Genomic DNA, 20,735 nt, shown 5'->3' with positions numbered 1-20,735 from the left:
AGGAATCTTTAACTTTCTTTCCATTTTGTATTATGCAATAATACAATCTGTTCCACAATGGTTTGATAAAAAAGAAATGTCACATATAAAGTTTCTTTTTTCTTCACGTTGAGTAATAATTTAAAAAAATATAAATATATGTTTCTATTGGGAAGAAAAAAAAATAAACTTTCAAACAATCGTAGCAAAAATATCCAACAAGTAAAAAATAAATATGATGCTTGTATTTTCTTCTAGAAATCATAAAATTATTGTAAATTTATCGGAGAAGCATTACTTCTGTAATATTTACATTAGAAATTTTTAAATAAAAATGCTGTATATCGATAAAAGATACACTATAGGTGCGTATTATATTCGTATTGATATTATCTGCGACTTTTGTTAAAGCTAATATATTAATTTTCATTAGTTCCGCTATTACATTAGTTTCATAGAGTCCACTTGAACTCTATCGACTCTTTGATGAAATCGACTCTTAGTTACTTCCGAGATATCCAAGTCAGTAGTCGACTTCTAAATAGAAGCTAAAGAACAACGATAGAAGAAAATATTAAAAGTATCATTTGCCTTCTGTCAAGTCACTATAAAAAATATTTATAATTTCCGTATCGTGTCAGCAACGCTTTTTACCAGCAATAGCCATATTAAATATTATATTGATTCTTCAAAATAGAGCAACATTTATTTAAAACTTTTGCCTATTAAAAAACAATAGTATCGGAAATATTTAGCAATATCATTTAAAATGAAATATCCGATACATATAATCATTTCTTTTCCACATTGCTATGAAATAATAAGGCCGTTATTAACATCGCTAATTATGGCTATTAAATATAAAAAAGTATATGCTATCGAAACAAAATAAAAGTAAACCTTTGTCAGAACGTGTTGTCATCCTGGAGTATGCAGATGAATGCCATGTATTAGCAACTCTAGAAAGAAATATCTTAGGATCACCTATATCTCAAGGACTTCATCTTCGTAGAAAAACGCAGGAAACAAAAAATTAAAATTTGTGAAAAATGTTATGGAGAAGTAATTAATCTTTTTTATAAAGTTTATCACCTAATATATTTTTGTAATTTTATTGACGATAATTGCACGAGTGTATTTCGTTCCAGATTTCTCGTCAACTTGCAAAAGTGAACAAATGTTCATTTTAAAATTGCAAAAACTAAAAAATGTTATTTTGTTACTCGTATTTTCTACTTCATCAGTAGAGGGTTTCATACCTTTGGTAAAACACTGATCAGATGAATGATCCAAAAAGAATATTCTTAGCTTTTAATAAATCGATCCGAGATTGTAAAAACCATACGAAAGTTGAGCAATCGTGGATTGTTCAAGAGATCCTATTGTAGAAAAAATATATGAACAAAGAATAAAGTCTGGTCTTCGTGGACTATTTATCCTACTGCTTAATTCTGTTAAAGTTGAACTTATTTCATAGACTTAATTTAAGAATATATTTAACACGAGAATCTCGCTGTTTCAGCAAGGTCGTTTTTCTTAAAATTTCTGTAATCGCTAGCTGCCATAAAATTTCAAGAAAATATTCTATAGACGATAAAAATGCGAATATCATCGCTGTTGGAACTTAAAAAGAGATAAGGTACTTTGTTATTTTTTCTAATCAAAAGTTCGCAACTTGTTTCTTCTCGATAATGATCTTGCTTCTTAATGATGGCTTTGGAACGTCAGCTGATCAAAATGTTTGTGCATAACGAAGAGATGATTTTTGATTTAGTTGGGATTTGAAATAAATTCATTCTTAATTTCTTGTACCTCTTTACGGTCATGTTCTTACACATTAGTAGTACACGAATATATTATATATTACTCTTTGGATAAAGTTTAAAGGATGTCTTGTGTATCTTTGGACGCCATAATGTAGAATTCTATATACAAGAGACGCCTACTTGTAAAAATACACGAGTTAATAACGTCGATTCGTGATAAAGTAAATTGAAAATTTATCGTGAAATCCAAACTTCCGTTTCTATATAATCTTTTTTCTTTTCTTTTCTTTTTTTTCTATTCTTTTCTTTTCTTTTCTTTTCTTTTTTATCTCTCGTTTTCCTCAATCTGGAGCTTTCTAATGATACATATGATCTTTTAAACAGAAGCAAAGCCCAAAAGGAAACGCTTTGTACAACGTATCAATTTTGATCTTAAATTAAATTAAAAAAAAAAAGAAGATAAAAGGAGAAAAATAGAAAACGATAAAGACATGTGTCTGAAAATTGCACATCTCTTAGAGCAAGATCGCGTTAAGGACAATCACGAGAATATAAGAATCGTTAGAGAATTGTACATACATACATACACACATAGCCAAGTAGTTACATACATACTGTGCTTACATTTTATGCTGATCACCAAACGAAGAAATGTTGACGTCGATACTTATAAATATTGTTTTAACACATTCCTAAAATGCATCATCGGTATAAATGAATTTGATATTAATAATCAGAAACAACATAAATTTCATTTATTTTCCTTGCAAGATTTATATATTTTTATCTTTTCAATATCGTTGTTGGATTGAATTTAGTATCGATGTCAATATTTCTAGTCTACAATAGTTGTTAAGATACAGCAAAATGATTAGGCTAAATCACACATATACCGATTCATAGCACTAACAGTGAAATTAAACGGAGCGCGAACGATACTCCGTTTTTCCTATAAAATATTTCTTTATTATTCCTTTTGCATATTCTTTTTTTTCATTTTCCTTTTACGAGAGTCCGTTTCTCTAAACAAGAAAGTCTTCTTTCTCATTTTCGAGCCTGTCTCTATCATTGTCATAGAGCTAACGAAGAAGCTCCGGATAAGACCATCTCGTACGTACGTATATACATACGTTTCGTTTTCTTCTCTTATTTTTTTTAGAAAAGAGAGAAAAAAAGGAACATTTCTAAGATCTCTCAGCATGGACTGTCGTCGTTGAAGTTATAACCGAGACCAGGTCACCACTGGGTTGACTAGTGATTGGTTCTAGTGGAGGCACGCTGCAAAACGTTTGAAAAAAATTATTCAATTATTAAAAAAAATAAATAAATATGAATATATATATATATATAGATACGTATATAACATAAAAAACAAAATGGAATCGTTCGATATAACCGGATACACATGGGAGATATAAAATAGAAAAAATTAACGCGAAGGGTCTCTTTTACATCGTCGAATAAAAATTATTGGCTTAGTTTTTTGAATCCTTTTAGATCCTGGATCGAACTTTAATATATCTTAAGAAGAGATTACGCGTAACGAGAGTTGCTCACTTACGTAAGGGTAGTTTGACGATTCAATACGGCGACAGTAGGTAATGTGAGGGGCGAATGTGCGTGCCCTAATTGTGCCGTTGTTGGTGTACCTACAGGAAGACAATGCTCTTCTACCCCTTCACCCCCACCCCCGCTTGCAAACATGTTCAACTGCAACGAGTCCACTGCAATGTTAACAAACAAAACAAAACGTCGATCGATAAGACTTTCGGCATGTTCCTATTTCATCCGATAAATTTTTTTTTCTTTTTTTTTTCCTTTATTCTTTAGTATTTCAGAAATAATAAATTATAAAGAATAATAATAATAATAATAATAATAATAATAATAATAATAATAATAATAAAAGTGAAATTAAACTTGGCAGTTCAAAAACAAAATAAAAATAATTATAATAATAATGATCACTGGATTATCAAGCATGAATCTAAAATTTACTTTTTGTTTTATTATAATCGAACGAGTTTTAATCACATATTTTAAAGACGGTATCTTCGCCCATCGACATCTTTATGAATTACATAAAATATATTACCAATAGATTATAGTTAAAGCTAGAAATAAAAGACAGAGAGAAAGAGAGAGAGAGAGAGATGGAAAAAGAAACAGAGATAGTGATCACTTCTTCTCCCTCTCCCTCCGTTTTCTTCCCTCGATCGATTCTTCGAGGAAAAGCACTTATCGTTATCTCGTATGGCGCTCGTGAATCCGAAAGAGAAAGAGAGAGAGAGAGAGAGAAAGAGAAAGAAAAAATGAAAAAGAGAAAGAGTGCGATTTATTTTTCACGATGGACGCCGTGAAATTACATTATATCCGTCTTTTATATATCTGCTACATAGAAATATATTGTGTACTTTAAGATAATACATCGTAGCCGTGCGAGATAGCTCGATCTGTCTGTCGCTGAATGACAAGAGAAAAATAATGAAAAAGAAAAAGAAAAAAAAAAGAAAAAGATTTTTGTATCTTCTAAGAAACACGAAAAAAAGAAGGTAAACTGAATGTTTACCTTCTCGCAAACCTTTTTTGCCTGTAGGTACACCTAATCGAATGATTTAAACTAATTTAAGATATAAATGTGTTTTGGTGAAAGAAGGGGGTAAAGAAATGAAAAAAAAGAAATTTGAAATAAATCATTTTTTTTTGTTTTTTTTTGTTTTTAATAAATCGTAGCGAAATAATGCAACTTGCTCACCAGAGACTCACCGAGTAAGCTGGACTTAATCTCGGTCTTGGAGATACCGCTCGGTCCAGGAAGATTCCCGCTTACACCAGAATTATTTTTTGGCTTCCTTTTTCGCGTTTGTATTCCTTCCTTTTTCATGCTCAATGGCCTATTAACCTGTAATTAATTTACTCTATTTACTACTTGATTAAAATACTAAAGAAAAGAATTAATAATATAAAAAAGAAATGTAATAATTTATAATACCGACAGAGATATTATTTGTGCTATAATATAATAATAATAATAATAATAATAAAAGTACGCATCTAACTGAAAAAGTGAAAAAAATGTGGCAAGAAGATAACATTATAAAAAACGATATTACAAAAAGCAGTTATTTTCAAGAATTCTTGTGCAATAATTTCGAAGAGTCTATCAATGCAATAAATGATACATTGTTGCACTGAGCCGTTACCAAGGATTGTCCATATATACAAATGTATGAAGTAAAAATGAAATAAAGAAATAATAATAATAATAACAATGGATATTGTGACAGATTGTTATTACTTGCGTCGTTGAAGTAATTTTTTTCAAGAATCAAAAAAAAAAAAAAAGAAAAAATTTTATTTGCATCAATGTCACGCGTAATAAAACGATATGATAATTGATATTTAGGCAATTTCGAAGTTTCCCCGGTATGCTCTCCGAATTAATTAAATTTGTTGTTCGAACAGAACACTGCGAGAAGATCTCTCGACGATAATCTGACTCTCCGTGCTTTCAAGGAAAGAATGTCTCGAGCACGTTACAAAAACAATTCAGCAGGTTCTCTTATCGTAGCCTAGCCATCGAAAAAAATTCCGCGATAAGACCTAGCTGACCAGTCACAACGAGATTAATGTTAATTAAAAATGATTTACACCGTACTGTCCGAGTACCTTGCACGTCGCGTCTATCTCGAAAAGGTAAACTCAAAAAAGTCGTCTTCGTCGAATCGATGACGATCGAATCGATAGAAAATTATTGTGCAATAACTCCGACTAACTTGGCTTCTGTATCTTCGCTACGAGCGAACTATTTTTTCTTTGTCTTTTTCTTTTTTCTTTTTTGTCACACATTTTTATTTGATTTCTTTCTTCCATTTCTTTTCTCTATTATTTTTTTATCCTCTTAAGACAAATATACCAAACGAATGCCAATGTAAGATAATACTGCGATCCAACCACCAAACGAGTCATTTTAAAGAGAGAACGATAAGATCAAAAACCGATCGATAAAAAATTGATCATATTTCAAAAGCGATTTTATAATACGTTATTAAATATCAAAAGTAGCGTATATCTACACTCGCTTAGATATTTACATTAATATTTCTTTTTAAATTGATTAAGATGAAAACGATTAACATGAAAAAAAAAGTATCAACGATGAAAAAGAAAAGAAAAGAAAAAATTAAAAGAACGAAACAAGAAATGTGTTAAAGAGACGTAAAAATATTCGTTAACGAAATTTCTCCTTCGATTTCGTTCGGTTACTCGTTTTCAGGAGTAGAACGAGAGGAGCAGAGACCGGAGATGACTTGTTTATTTTGCGTGTGCTAGCTTTGCGCCTCTTTATATACTGCTGTCAACCCACGCAAGGGTCTTGCGTGCAAAGAGAAAAAGAGAAAGAGTGAGAGACCAAAGAGAATGGAAAGAGAGAGGAAGAGAAGTAAAAAAAAGAGCGAGAGAGATGACACATTCTTAAAGTACATAGGACCATATAACTGCCGCGAAAGAGAGAGAGAGAAAGAGAGAGAGAGAGAGAGAGATTCGACCTCCTTTATTTACCGCCTTTACTGCATTTACTTTAACCTACGTCTTTTATTGTTCCCTGTCAACATTTCTATCTTCTTTTTACTTTGCCCGATATCAGCCTATTTGCTCCGCATTCTTACGTAAAGACGATCAACGAGACGATCTTGACTACTCACGATGTCTGTTACTCCTTCAAAATTATACGTATATAGATCTGATTAATCTGAATGATTTCTTTAATAAGATTTCTTCCAATCATTTGTTTAACTGAAAAGAAAAAGAAAGATAAGGATTCTAATTTTGATTCAAAATGACCTCTCAATGAAGATCCGCCTAAAACTTTTTAAAATATTTTTTTTATAAACATTCTCACGGTTAATTAGCCAGCAATTGTGCAAACAATGATCAATCTCAAATAAGTGCACCAAAAAGCAAACGCTTGTTTTCTTCGTAAGTTTGCATTTTGTTCGAAAAGAAAATCGTAGAAAAGATTATAAAAAGAAGTGTTATTTTTCTCAATACGATTTTCCCGATTGGAACTAACAAATTGTATCTAAGAGATAATTGTTAATTAATGAAAATCTAATACAATTATTTGATATTTACGTTATGCAGTTTGAAGTAAAGACCGCAGGCATTACAAACGGGTTCGCCGTTGTTGTTTCGTCTCCATAGAGTCGTGTTACTCGTTCTACAGTTCGCACATTGCACTCCTGTCCTTCGTACACCAGCCTGTAATATAAAAATGACAAATCCTTAGCAGCAATATATATTTTTTACCAAGACAATCTAAATCCAGAAATGATAGAAATATCAGTACGATATCCTTTTCGAACAATTAAAAGCAATGTGTTTTTAAAGAAAATCTGAACGACTCGCTTGACGTTCGAGATCACGAAAATGGGAGTGTGCTCCGGGTAAGGAAACTAGAGCAAACAACAGCCGCCGTGAGTCCCGAGAGTAGTTATTTGCTCTTTGAGAGATAACGAACGTCTTCTCACTGTCTTGAATCAACGCGGGGGACGCACACGTAAAGGAAAGCTACAAACATTACTTAATATTGAAGTCATGCGAGATGTACCACGGACAAGAACATTTATCAGCACAAATATCGCTGACCTCGTTTCACCGATGGTCAAACTTTCTGTCCATTGATCGAATGAAGACAAAAAAAAAAGAAGAAGAAGAACTAGACCTCACAATTACTTCTCATTTGTTTCTAAGATATCAGAAATTATCTTCGTGACTGACTAATCGCAAACAATGATTCGCACGAATACGCAACTGTAGCTTAACAACAAACGTATATCGCATTTCGTTTAAATAGAATCGACTGAAGTGATTTTGATGGTATTAGAACAAAGGTTTCAGCTTCGTACGATCTGAAGATAACGAGAAATTCATCCAAAAGAGATAGAGACATTCATGGTAAGACACATACATACACGCATGGGCAACAACGACAAAAATGTAATTATGATGAAGATTCGCACAATGTTTACCGGCGCGACCGACTGTTTAGGTTTGCCGCATCTGATCGATGGTCTGCTGGTGCCATTCATCTTGCTGATAATACCACACACGCTGCAAAGATAATGTCCGGTACCATCGCGTCTCCACAGAGGTGTCATGGTAGTGGCACAGTTTAAGCAGTCCTTTGGTTCGCTCGCTATCACGGCACCGTCGAAGGTTTCTTCGGCACTTGGAAGAGTTTGCCAAGGACCAGATAAACCATTTCCAGCAGCTGTTGCGACACTGTAACCACCGCCCGAGTAGAGTTGCATATTTGCAGCGTCGCTAACTATCGTTGTCACGCTGGGATATGTTTGAACGTATTCGAGAGACGTTGGAGGTGATGGTGTACCACTAGTAGGCCAGTAAGGATCATTGCTTGGTTTGATGTATTGATAAGAAGTAGCTGTGCTAGGTCCATATAGGGTCACTTGAGATCCCGGTGAGCCTGGTTGCTCGTAATGAAGAGAGACAGCACGCGTCGTACCTAAAGACGAAGCTAACGTTGGGTCACCTTTGATGTAAGCACTGTTGGGAGACTCGACCTGTCGAATAAAAAAAAAATGTCACGTTTTTGTAACGCTTCAAATTATTTCAATATTAATACGTTAATAAGAACGCAACATAAAAAAATACTAACTTCGGCACCTCGCGATCCAGGCTGACTAGCGGGTGGATAAGTGATAAAAAGTTCGGGCTTTGGATATGTATACGTTGGCGCTTGTTGGAAAGTTTCACTACCGGATATATATTGAGTGTATTGAACCGTCTGCGAGGGTGGTATGGCGACGGTCTCGAGGGTTGTGTAGGTACTCGAAACTTTGATATTTTCCGTGGCAACGGCTACTTCGGTATCGTATTTGATCGTCGCAGCGACAGCTGCGTCGGAGTAACCAGCAGCGACCAATTGCTGTTGATGTTGATTCGTTCGTATTCCATCGATTGGCGGGGAATAATTGGGTGCGGGTGAACTCAGTTGTACATTGCCTGCAGACTGGCTAACCATCCCTGACGTTTCGTAATCCTCCGTGGTAGGAAGAACTGGTGAGGTTTGATACCTGGGTGTACTATTGGCTGTGTTGCTGGTACTATGATTGCTCTCATGAGGACTGAACCTATGATGCGTCGTTGTTTGTTGACCACGACGAGCATTGTCTTGAACTTGCATCGTGATCATATGATTCTCCCTCCTTAACTCCTGATCGTCGCTAGTGTACGCATAGATACGGCCCACTTCGTTCCTCTCAGTTGTTCCTCCCGTTGTCTCGTATCTTTTTAGAGAAAAATCATAAAAGTGATCGTATTTCGATAAGGAAAATTTATGAAAAAATCCGTTTCTTACAACTTTACTCTACGATTAAATTACTTCGTGGACAATGATCATAAATACCTAGGTGATTCTTTGACGGTAAGAGTAATCGTTGAATCAGCACCATCAGAGACTTCAACGCCACCATCCTGACCGTTTCTAGCTGTATAGACAACGTGTTGTTGATCGTTGCCATCTCGTTGCTGTTCCTCTGTACTATTCGCATGAGAAATCTGCACGTATTGTTGTTGCCCCTGTTGTTGCGTCTGCCCCTGCTGTTGTTCGTCTTGATACACATGCTGATCTTGATCCGAGTGTTGATGCTGATGCTGGTGCATGGCTTGCTGAAGATTACTCGAGACAGCATTCGAGTCCGAGGATTCAGCTTCGATCTCGGCTATACTTTCCGTGATATGTCCCGCCGTAGTGATCGTTCTGACGTGTCTCTTCGAAGTGATAACACTTTGCGGACTATCAGAGGGTTCTTCCGTGACGTGTAATTGAGGGGAACTCTCGCCGGAACGATGCCCTTCCCACTCTATCTTTATGTCCTGCTTCACCAATGTTTCCTTCATCATATCCTACAACACACACATACACGCACATGCACGCAAACAAATTTTGACGAATCTTTATTCATCCTGTTATATTAAGAATTGTCAGAAATATCGATCGGTGATCGACGATACACGGAAAAAAATTTCGTAAGTTTTTAAAACGTTAAATCGGCTGAATTGATCCGTTCAAAGGGATTAGTCATCCCCCTTGAACGATGGTGTTGGTGGGAGTAGAAATCTCGTTTGGGCACGCGACGCGTTTGGTTGAGTTTGAAAAAGACAGAGATAGAATTAGAGAGTGTGTTAAACGATGACACAGGACAGGTAAAAGAAGGTGAAAAAAAAAGAGAATGAAGAGGAAGAGGAGGAGGAAGAAGAGAAGAAGGAAGGTAGAGTACCGACGACACACCTCGTCCGTCTTGAGAAAAATGTTCGGAGATGTTCTATTTACAATGTACGCGTCACACTTCCGTTCGAAGATCCGTCAGACGTTCGACTTCCGGTTCGAGCACGCGACACGACTCTTCTTTCTTTGGCAAAGACCTCGCACGATTTCCGCCGGATCATCGACTCGGCTGGACAACATTCTCCGAGACAACTTTCGACAATATTCTTTTAAAGAAGAGTTTACCGAGATCGCGCGTTTGCGAGAAGAACATTTTACGATCGCTTTCAAGTTGACCGAATTTTTAAACCGACTTTGTCTTCTCTCGTGAACTTCGTTTCTCTCTTATACTCTGACCGATCGAATTCGTGAAAACCGAGTTAACCCTTTAACTTGTCCAAATTCAAACAAATCGGAATTCAAACTGGAATTTATTACTACGGAACTTATTATTCTCTTTTTTCTCTTTCTTTCGTTCTTTTCTCGTTTTAAAACAATTAGTATTACGAACTATAAACATATTTGAATAAGTATGACGAGAGAATCAATTAATGACCATTCGTAATTAAATCGTGGTAATATTGATTCAAGTACCTGATTTAAATACAATAAATAGTAATGAAAGAAATTTTTATGTCATTATATGGCATATTACAAATGGTAGCTTGAAAAAATATCACTTTCCATATAACATGAATGAAATAGCCGTCATTGATACAAATGATCGTATATCTTAATCGTATCTATCTCGATAACTATGATACTTTCCTCGAAAAAAATACAACAGCAAAACAAAAACAAAGTTTCTATTTATAATAAACTAATGATATTTACAATAATGCTACATGTTGAACGAAACGATCCTAAATGGTCCTTTCGATTCCATTTAATCACTAAACAATAAAATGTAAATAAAGAAAACACGATCGCTATAGTCAAGATAAGATAATAAAAAGCTAAATGAAAGTTTTTTCAAACAAACAATCAAGCAACAAGCAAAAATTACCTCCGTAGCCGTGTGTCGCATTTGCTCTGCAAGAACTTCTGTCCTTTTCTAACTCACGTTTCTTTCCATACACCAATCCAATTTCTCTCTCTCTCTCTCTCTCTCTCTCTCTCTCTCTCTCTCTTTCTCTCCTTATTTCTTTCTCCCTCTATTTCAATCTCACACACATATACACACACATTCCACGCGTTATATCCACTTTTTTCAAAACGCCAAACTCGATAAAAAGATAAATAAATAAATAAAGTAGAAAATAAAAATGTCGAGTGACGGAGAGTAAGAGAAGGAAGAAAGAAAAAACCGACTAGCGAGACGTTCGACTAACCAAGTGGAACTGATGAGGAGAGCGAACGCGAGGTGCAGCACGAGGCGACATACGGAGTGCGAGAGAGTTAGAAAGATAGTGATAGTGAGAAAGAGAGATGGTTAAAGAGCTTTTGGATGTGTCGGTGGAAATAATGTTTTTTGCTCGACACATCTAACAACAGCAATGCTGCCTCTCTCACTTATTCCTTTTGTTTGACTCGGAGCAATGGCGGATGTTAAGTGAACGAGAAAGAAAGAGAGACAGAGAGATAGAGAGAAAGAGTGAGAGAGAGAGAGAGAGAGAGAGAGAGTTTATTGTGCAGTCTACCATTCGATTCGAGGGAAAGAGGGGAGAAAAGCGTTGCAACAGGCAGCGAAACGACGGAGGAAGCAACTCGAGCAGCCGTTTGGGCGGACCCTCGCACCTCATTGGTCACTCCTCCGTCCGATATTATCCTTCCTGCGTCTGTGTTCTGTCCATGTACCATCGTACACGTTGCTACGACGAACGCTTCGCGGTTTATTCGCTCGTTTGATTAATTTCCCTCTTTCGACAGAATATATCGCTGATATGTTTATAATATTTTATATTAGATCATATTTCAATGACTTTATGATTGCTACAATTAAAATCTAAATAGACGAAAATCAATTGAAATAGGTGAAAATCTTTTTGTAGAGAAGACGATGATAAGAAAATGAAGTACACCAAACTAAATTGGTTTTCAACGACGTAAAGTCGTCGTGGGAAATCTTATTCAAATAGTTCACCCAAGAAAGTTTCTATATTTTTTTCGTTAAAAAAAAAAAAAGAAAGAAAGAAGGAAAAAAAAATACAGTGAACGGAGAAACTAGATCGATAGATAAAAAGAGAAATAGAGTGAACGAAAGAGAAGGATAGACATGTAGAGACCTAAGAGACACCTAAAGTGTATGTGTGTATTTACTAGAGAAAGACAGACTTACGATATGGATACGTGTCTGTGAGAAAGAGAGCAACAGATTGGAATGGAGGAACAGGGAAAGAAAAATCGGGGGACAGGGAAAAAAGCAAGCGGAGGGATCCGTTTGTTTATTCTTCTTATCGAGTCTCCTCGTGAAGCTGGCAACGAACAAGATAAGGGCGAGGGAAGGGCGATGAAATCGAAGCGAATGTGGAGGGGTAACTACGTGACACTTCATCGTCGAGAATGACGACGATGACGACTATGTTAACGTTGACATCATGTCAGCTATCGTTGCTAAGCTCCATTCGCCATTTCACATCTTTTTTTAATCTAATTTTTATATAGGGGATGATCGTTTCGAATCGTTTCATCGATCGTTACGTATAATAAATAATGTTTGTTTATTACATATTCTCTTTTCTTTTTTTTTTAATATTTTAGATATGATTTATCGTTTGATTTATTCTATTAACAAACGGATTAATATTAATCGTAAAGATGATCAACTGGAAATTTTGATGCTCAATGTTTGAAAATTTTAATACATCATATTCCTATTTTAATTTTATAATCTAAATGGAGAAACACCGATATAATTTTATAATAAAGTGAACGGTATATTCTAAATCGAAGCAATATTTTATTTTCATTCATCGTCTCTTGCATAACACATACCATCCTGTATTGTTCTATAACGAATCGATCTTTTTCGTTGATCGATCGATCAATCATCCACGGACTTGATCGAGTCACAGATATAAAGTTAAAAATGTCTAAGGTTGAGATAACGTTTGGATATATAAGAATAAAGAATTTTTCGTTAAATTTTCTATAATATAATATAAAAAAGAGAAAGAAATAATCATCTCGATGTATACTCAAAGTTAAAATAACTACATATTTTGTAAAAATCAAATCAATAATCGATCTAGTATAAATTTTAGAATTTCAAAGTAAAAATATAAAGCGATTATGGTTTCTTTCTTTTAAAAAGAGATATACGTATACCTACGTATTTTCTTTGGACGATTTCACAACCTTTGCTCGGAGAGATGAAATCAGCTAAAGACGAGAATCGATACATTGCCTGGATTCGTTCTTATGTGTTCCATTCGTCGTCGATTCGGTGATACCGATGAAGATTCATCGCGATAGAAATCAAGAACATCGTGAGCTCGTTCTCGAACTAATATTTCGACTTGCTGATAAGAGAACGTGCTTATGGGTGACTCGCAAAGGGAAGAGCTAACGACACGTATGCCTCGTTTACGGTTACACGAATAAAGTAAAGAGAGAGAGAGAGAGAGAGAGAGAGAGAGAGAGAGAGAGAGAGAGAGAGAGAGAGAGAGAGAGAGAGAGATAGGAAAAAGAGAATGAATAAGCATGATCGAAAAGACTCAAAAAATATTGTCGCAGGAAATGATAAGGTGACGCGAATAACTACTTGAGAATTTTACAAATTATTGATTTAATCATATAAAAACTATGTATTCGATTATTTCTATAAATAACAAAGCTAAATATTATTTGTATTATATAAATATATTATATAATAAAAAAGGCTTCAAAAATAATAAATAATTTATAAGTCAATTTGTTGCAAAAAGCTGACTCACGCAAATATCCTCCCAAGGGACAAAATATAAGTGGATGCATGTTAAATTTCATTTCATTCTCTTAGAAAAGATAAGTAAAACATTTAATGAATATATGTTCTATTTATTATAATGATAATTAATAATAATAGATAATAACATTGACGCGAAGAGATGTTCTTCTTTTTACAATCTCAAAGAGAGACTACTTCGAACATTTCTACAATAGGTAGCTCTTGGTATATATACATACATATATATACATATATATACCGACGTACAAGATCAGATAAGGGTTTTATTCTTATCGTAAAAAACAAAATTAAGCATGAGCAAAGCTTAACCAATGACGAGTTTTCAATAGAATTTAATGACAAATTCTTCATGTATCAACGTTTGCACGAACATTTCCTCGAAGTACATACTCTATAGCATTTCAAAGAAACAGACATTTTTTATTTCTTTGACAAAGTCGAAGAGAAGAAAATTAATTAACAATTAAATAATAAATTGCACGTGTAATATCCGTGAAAAAAAAAATCCTCTTGCATTTAATACTGTACCTAATCAAAGAAGAAATCTATCTTTGATTCTGGCTACGATCAAACAAGATCGTTATCTTGCAATTAACGAGAATACCTACAAGCAATCGAAATCTGATCTTATCGTTAGAACTAACATCTAGCAGGTTCAAAGAGTGAAAAGAATTGAAAAGATATAAACAGTCCTGACTTTATCCTACCATTTTTATATTAAATCTCTTTTTCTTTCGATGTTCATTGAGGTAAAAATTTTAAGATAAATCTGGTGACTTTGAAATGGGACTGCTGAAAAGAGGAAAGAAAGTAAAGAATAAAAGGATACAGAGAGATGGATAGAGAGAAAGAGAGAGAGGGAGAGAGAAAGAAAGAAAGAAAGAAAGAGATAGAAAAAAGGATAATATAGGTACCGGTCTGCTTAACAGACGAGGTAGAAGGCACGAACAACCGCACACGCTCTCTCTGTCAAAATAAACGGCACTATCGCGATTTATCTCGTTTCCCATGATAATAAGAGATAAAACTGCATCCTTACATTAGCTACTATATCAGCTAAAATGATAATTTCAGTCGTCGGATTCGCCAGGAAGGTGTAGGGCCGTGGTGTTCCTCTTACACTTTTCGTGCGTTCGAGTTGACTCAGATCCGTTCGACTCGTCGAAACTAAAGTAACGAAAAGATCGCGGAAGAAGAGTAAATTTTTGTTTTTTTTTTTTTTCTTTACGGAAGTGCCCGGTGAAAGTGGAGAAAGAATTACCATGATCGAATTGTCGAAGTTCCGTCGGATGATTACGGTGTCGCGAGTACGTACTTGAGAATCTCTAACGAGATTTTCTTTTCAAAGGCATGGGGAATCGTCCTCTTTCGTGTTCGATCAGTGATCTCGATGATTTAAGCTTCTTCTTCACGTGGGACTTTAATTGTTCGCGAGTTTTTGTTCTTTCTTTTTGGAGTGATCTAGGTAGGTACGTTCTATTGGAAATAAATTTTAGAAATGAACTATCAAATTTTTTTCCAAGAGGAACGAAAACCAAGATGAATCGATCGTTGAAATAAATCCTTGAAACTCACCTATCTTTGATCTTAAATTAACTTGGACACCATTAATATTTACTTTGGCATTGTTATTAGAAAAAGAAAATTTGCTTTGTCATAAAATCTGGACGTTATTAACTCGACGATTAAATTCTTTTGTCGATGAAAAGAATGATGCAAAAATATGAAAAAGAAAAGAAAGAAAAGAGAGAGAAAAAAATAAATGAACAAAAAGAACGATTGTTACGCGACAACTTCGCCATCTTGTTTTCTCTATCAGAAAATGAGGCGTAATTTAAAAAGAGGAGAGGAGAAGTAAAGCAAATAGAAAAAAAAATGAAAATAAAACGGTAAAGAATAAAAGAGAAATAGAAGGGCATAACGTGTAAAGCTTGAAGAGGGTTTGCGTCATCGCTCGTTGTGAACGCGACGAGGCCATTTTTTATCACTCTAGTAGAAATCTCTTATCAGCGGACAACGCAAACCCGATGAGAATCTGATGCGTTCGCAATACCGAGCGTATCTACGAGGGCACACGTCCTCGTTATCGTCTTTGCGAAAATCTATTCTTTTTTTTTTTACCCCTTCCTCTTCTACGTTTCTTCGATCGAGGAGAAGGAGAAAGAGGAAAGGATTCGATGAAAGTCCAAAGATTTTGTATGATCCCCGCGTGATCTTGCGTAATTTGTCAAGCCAATTCTCAGGTTATTTTCCACCTTTTGAGATCGTAAGTAAGAGGACAAAAAAAATCGACCATCTTTTAAAAATGTCCGATTGGACGTACGTATTTGTTATAATTTTTTTTCGTATTGTTTTTTGTTTTTCTTTTTTTTTTCTTTCTTTTTCTCTTCTTTCCTCTCAAGATATTTTTCGGACAAGAAGTCTAGAAAATAGAAAAAACGTATATACGCGTTCATAATAATCATAATTGTTAACAGTCCACAAGACGATATTATTGATAATGATAAAAATAGGATCGATGGAATAGATCTAATGATAAAATCGTATCTCTTATCATTACGAAGTATGTACGTCGATCGTGAAGACATTTTCTGGAACGAAGAAACGCGTACGTGTTATTACACTTTCTTCCACGTTTTAACGGGTCTAGATTCTCAACGTGCCTACGCCTTCGTTCACTCATTTTATAGACGCAATTAGGAGTTTAAATTTACAACCTTTCGAAGCTTGCTCGACGCGTGATTAAGTGCAAACAAAGCACGAATTGTCTCTCCTTTAATTGTTTTCGTTTGAAATGGAAAAGGATGGTGATATGTTCTACATGAACAAGATAGATAGGTAAAGAGAGAAAGAAAGAAACAGACAAATAGATAGAGAAAAAAGAATGAATCTTTGTTTTAAAAGGGAATAACGAAAAATTCGGTATGAAAGAGAAATTCGTTTCTTGTGTTTGCAAGACGATTTTGCCAAGCTATTTCGAAGGAAACATTTTACGATTTCACGATCCGCCCGTAGAATTCCTTCGCGATAAACAGAGAAGAAGTAATTAAACGTAAAATACACATTGGCTTTTAACTCGACGCATACGATATTTACGGAGTAAGCGAGTAATAAATGAAACGTTCATGAGATCTTATGATATCGTTATATTTTTATACAAAAATAAGCATATGTCTGAATTTTTCATTAGGTAGATCACTAATAACGAATTTTAAACGACGATTAATTCCCAATCATCTTATTTTTTTCACAGACAATTGTTATAACAAAATTCAATGATGATTACGATATTAAGATTACTACGATAATTAGGTAAATACAAAAGGTTTAATATTTCGATTCTTTTTTATAAAATCAAGATATTGTTAGATCAGTAGTGAAGTAATGTGAATGAAGGTATAAAAATTTGAAGGAATAGAAAGAAAATGAAAGAAGACAAACTCGTTGCTGACGGGGCGTTCGTCTCCCAACTAAACTCGCGGACCAATAATTAACGTGCACAACAAACAGTATTATCGTCATTGCCTGATATTATTCCCATTATCTTATACGCACCGACGGCTATGTGCTTAATGATTAATAAAATATTATCTGCGCTCTCTCGGTTATATCTCCTCCTTACGTCGAATAGTTTCGTGTTGGACTTCGCGAGGAACGCGACGTTTCCTTTTTTTTCTCCGCTCGAAAATGCGAGAAAGAAGTAACATCGTTCTCATCATCCATATATTCAATGTGTTTCGTCAAAAGAGATCAATCATGTGAAGTGTTGATATATAAATATATATATATATATATATATATATATATATATAAAAACAAGAGAAATCCATGTGAGTGTGCGTGAAAAATAAAAATGGCGAGCTCGAAATTAATCGTCTCCGATGTACTCGACGATATCGATTCTTTTCGATGATATCGATCTGATCGATTGATCGATCGATACGATCGTGCTCGTTCGTGCTCGGTATTTTCCATCGTCAAGGATACGCTTCGGCTTCTCGTATTCTTTGTAATTATAAAAAAAAAAAATGAACAGAAGAAAGAAAAAAGAAAAAAAAATAATAACGAAAATTTATTAATACACATTCAAATTCGATCATCAGACTTTGTTATCTAAGCTTATAATGATGTGTAAATGATCGTAATGAAATGCTTGCTAATGGCGACAGTCGAAACGCGTTTCGTCAATTTTTAGAAAACTGACGTGCGGAGACATAAATCACGATGAAAATCGACGAAGGAAAAAGAAAGAGAGAATCTGCGTTTAGGTTGAGTCGCATAGGCTTCCTCGTGCGCGAAAACACAAGTGTGTACTCGAGATCGATCGTACATAAAACACAAGTGTTTCGTACTCGTACACGCGTCTCGTCATCGAATTTCTCTTCCCGTCGATCTCGCGTCGTTCTCATTCTCTAATTCGTGACCTCGATTGTCTCTTCTTTCAAGGACGGTAAAGGAAAAAACGGAGCAAAGATTCGAAATGATCGATATTTTTTTTAACAATAATCCCTCTTGACAAAACGAGAAATAAAAATTACAAGTAATACTTCACAATCTAAATCACTATGATGATTCTTTTTTTTCTCCTAGATACTTCCAATATCAGAATAATGAAAGAAGAGGAAGAAAAGAGGAAAAGTTAGGGAAACGTGAAAAGATAATGAAAAACACGTCGACCAGAGCAAGAGCAAACACAGAAGCACGTGCACCGTTGCGTATGTTTCTTTCGTAGATGCTCCCTTTCCTCCTATCGAACTATTACCGATGTCTAGTTAACACGTTGAATGCTATGGGGGTCATCGGTGATCGACAGTGTATTTGTCTGTAGCGTCATGGGAACCACCGTTGACCACAACGACGCGAAGATTAATAGAAACGCCTAATTAGAGCAAATGTCAATATTTATCAATTTTTCAATACCATTATCAATAATGGTGTGAAGGTATCCAATAAGATAACTTCGTGAAACGTTATTATATACCTCAACTTATTCATTGCAGATAATATTTTAAAATAATATATACCACATAACAACAGATTCACATTGGCGTTGTGGACCAGTCATGTAATATTAATACGACATTCAACGTGTTAAATAAGAAAAAAAAAAACAACGATAAACACGAATATCGATTTATGTTGAAAGTGATCTCTACGTTCGAAAACAATTTTATTTGCTTAATAATTAATATTAATAAATAAAGAAAAAAGAAGAAGAAAAACTTACGTTTGTGACGGCTTCGTTAGAAGAGGATAGAAGATGAACAATGAAAGTCGTCGAACTTGCTCTCCCTCCGAGTGAGATCTTTTGAAAATTATCTTTCTCTCACTTTCTCTCCCTCTCTCTGTTTGACTCTCTCTCTCTCTCTCTCTCTCTCTCTATTATTTTTTATCTTCTTCTTCTTTAAAATCTCTTCGTTTCTTTCTATTTCTCTCCCTGTTTCTTTCTCGAATGTTTTTTCTTCTTTTTCGTTTCGAAACTTTTCGTTATGGAATTTTTCGTTACAATTTCTTTTTCTCTTTTTTTCTGTTTCAAATTAACCGGATGAAATTCTCTCGTACTTTTTCGTAGCACTTTTTTCCACACGCTTGTGCGTCCGCGACGCCTCGCGAGTGTTTGCGCTTGACACAGGTGCGCGTTCGCTCTTCCAAGGTGCGTGCACGAGCGAGTCGAGCGAGCAATGTAAAATGAGAAAGAGAGATAGATGTAGAATCGGATGATACCACACCACGGCTGCCGCCTGGTAGCGCCGTTTCGAAGCTCCGATTCGATCGGAGTACCCGTCAAATATTGACCGACAACCACCGACGATCACCTTCTGTCCACTTCTCTCTCTCTCTCTCTTTCTCTCTCGCATTTTCCTTTTTTTTCTAGTCATCGACGCCATTTTGTAGAGTTTTATATATATATATATATACACATATATCTGTTTCTCTCTCCCGCCATTTTTACTTTCTTTCATTAATCTTTCTTTCTTGTTATAAACTATACCTTTTTTATTTAAGTTTCATTAAATTGAAGCAAATCAAATTTAAATTTAATAACATTTGTTGATTTCATGCATTTATACGACAATTGATATCAGAGTATTTGTAAGTATAAATTTATTCAATATCTTTGTAATAATCATCGATGTCTCTTGGTTTTCCGATTAACTTCGACGATTTAAATAAATTAGATCGAACGTTGAAAGGAGACCTACTTTTTTGAAAAGATATGCAAGGTATATCTCTTTTCGTATCGTTCGAGTTTGCACAGACAGGGTGTCATCTTCGAAGAACTTGGGATTTATCATCGAAAGTACACAGGATTCTCTTCTCTCTATCGGTTCTAGTAATCCTCTTTCGATGCACCGAATTCTTTCGTCACCCTGTTTACGATCGAATCGTCTTTATACGTTCTCAGATCATAAATTCTGTGATCCAGCTAAGAACGAAGAGACACGTATATTTATACCTTCTTATCGTTTCGAAAACGTCTTCTTTTCGATTCATAACGAAATCTCAATGATTACATATATATAGATATCATTATCAATACATCTTCTCGAGATATTTTCAATGTTTTTAACTTGCGATAGTTTGATTGACGAAAATGCGTCGCCATTTTATAATCACCTGTACTAATTCGTAGGATTTGAAAAAGCAAACACGTGTAAAGTATTACACAAACTCTACGTAATATTCGTTTTATATGTAGGTATCTCATGTACCCGTAAGATAGCGATATGTGTTCATGCATAGCCACTTGGAATCAGCGTTAAAGATTTTGTTCTCTTTCGGTTAAGAGACAATCAGGCGCGTGTCCGTA

The 20,735-nt window shown here is 34.9% G+C and overlaps 1 protein-coding gene and 1 long non-coding RNA gene across 8 annotated transcripts; one reads left to right on the top strand and one right to left on the bottom strand.

Annotated features, from left to right (window-relative positions):
- Positions 1-1,781: 1,781 nt before the first annotated feature.
- LOC127063101 (box A-binding factor-like) lies at positions 1,782-19,896 on the bottom strand. 7 transcript variants are annotated; one of them, XM_050992440.1, is made up of 8 exons: positions 19,152-19,896; positions 9,175-9,674; positions 8,425-9,055; positions 7,766-8,329; positions 6,879-7,004; positions 4,512-4,647; positions 3,307-3,469; positions 1,782-3,023 (listed from the first exon to the last, which is right to left on the bottom strand). In XM_050992440.1, exons 2-8 carry the CDS (start codon positions 9,669-9,671, stop codon positions 2,930-2,932), a joined length of 2,211 nt encoding a protein of 736 aa, XP_050848397.1. In that variant the 5' UTR covers positions 9,672-9,674; positions 19,152-19,896; the 3' UTR covers positions 1,782-2,929. The 7 variants fall into 7 exon arrangements, with proteins under 7 accessions (XP_050848397.1, XP_050848395.1, XP_050848396.1 ...); XM_050992438.1 differs by lacking the exon at positions 19,152-19,896 and adding an exon at positions 11,042-11,915; XM_050992439.1 differs by lacking the exon at positions 19,152-19,896 and adding an exon at positions 11,042-11,915 and having other exon boundaries at positions 7,775-8,329.
- LOC127063133 (uncharacterized) lies at positions 14,795-19,860 on the top strand. The gene is made up of 2 exons (XR_007781277.1): positions 14,795-15,389; positions 18,515-19,860. It is a non-coding gene; the product is annotated as an uncharacterized LOC127063133 (long non-coding RNA).
- Positions 19,897-20,735: the final 839 nt, after the last annotated feature.

The sequence above is a fragment of the Vespula vulgaris genome, chromosome 4, assembly GCF_905475345.1.
Source record: "Vespula vulgaris chromosome 4, iyVesVulg1.1, whole genome shotgun sequence".
NCBI classification, from domain to species: domain Eukaryota; kingdom Metazoa; phylum Arthropoda; class Insecta; order Hymenoptera; family Vespidae; genus Vespula; species Vespula vulgaris.
The sequence above is the reverse complement of the archived record's forward strand: the minus strand, read 5'-3'. Positions and strand labels throughout refer to the sequence as shown.

Bases quoted from the DNA above. Each gene is read 5' to 3' on its own strand.
- LOC127063101 (XM_050992438.1), bottom strand. From the start codon at position 11,062: ATGCGACACACGGCTACGGAG. The intron at 7,005-7,765 runs GTGCGAATCTTC...TTTATATTACAG, and splicing joins CGGTCGCGCCGGTAAACATT to GCTGGTGTACGAAGGACAGG. The intron at 3,470-4,511 runs GTGAGTCTCTGG...TTAACATTGCAG, and splicing joins GATTAAGTCCAGCTTACTCG to TGGACTCGTTGCAGTTGAAC.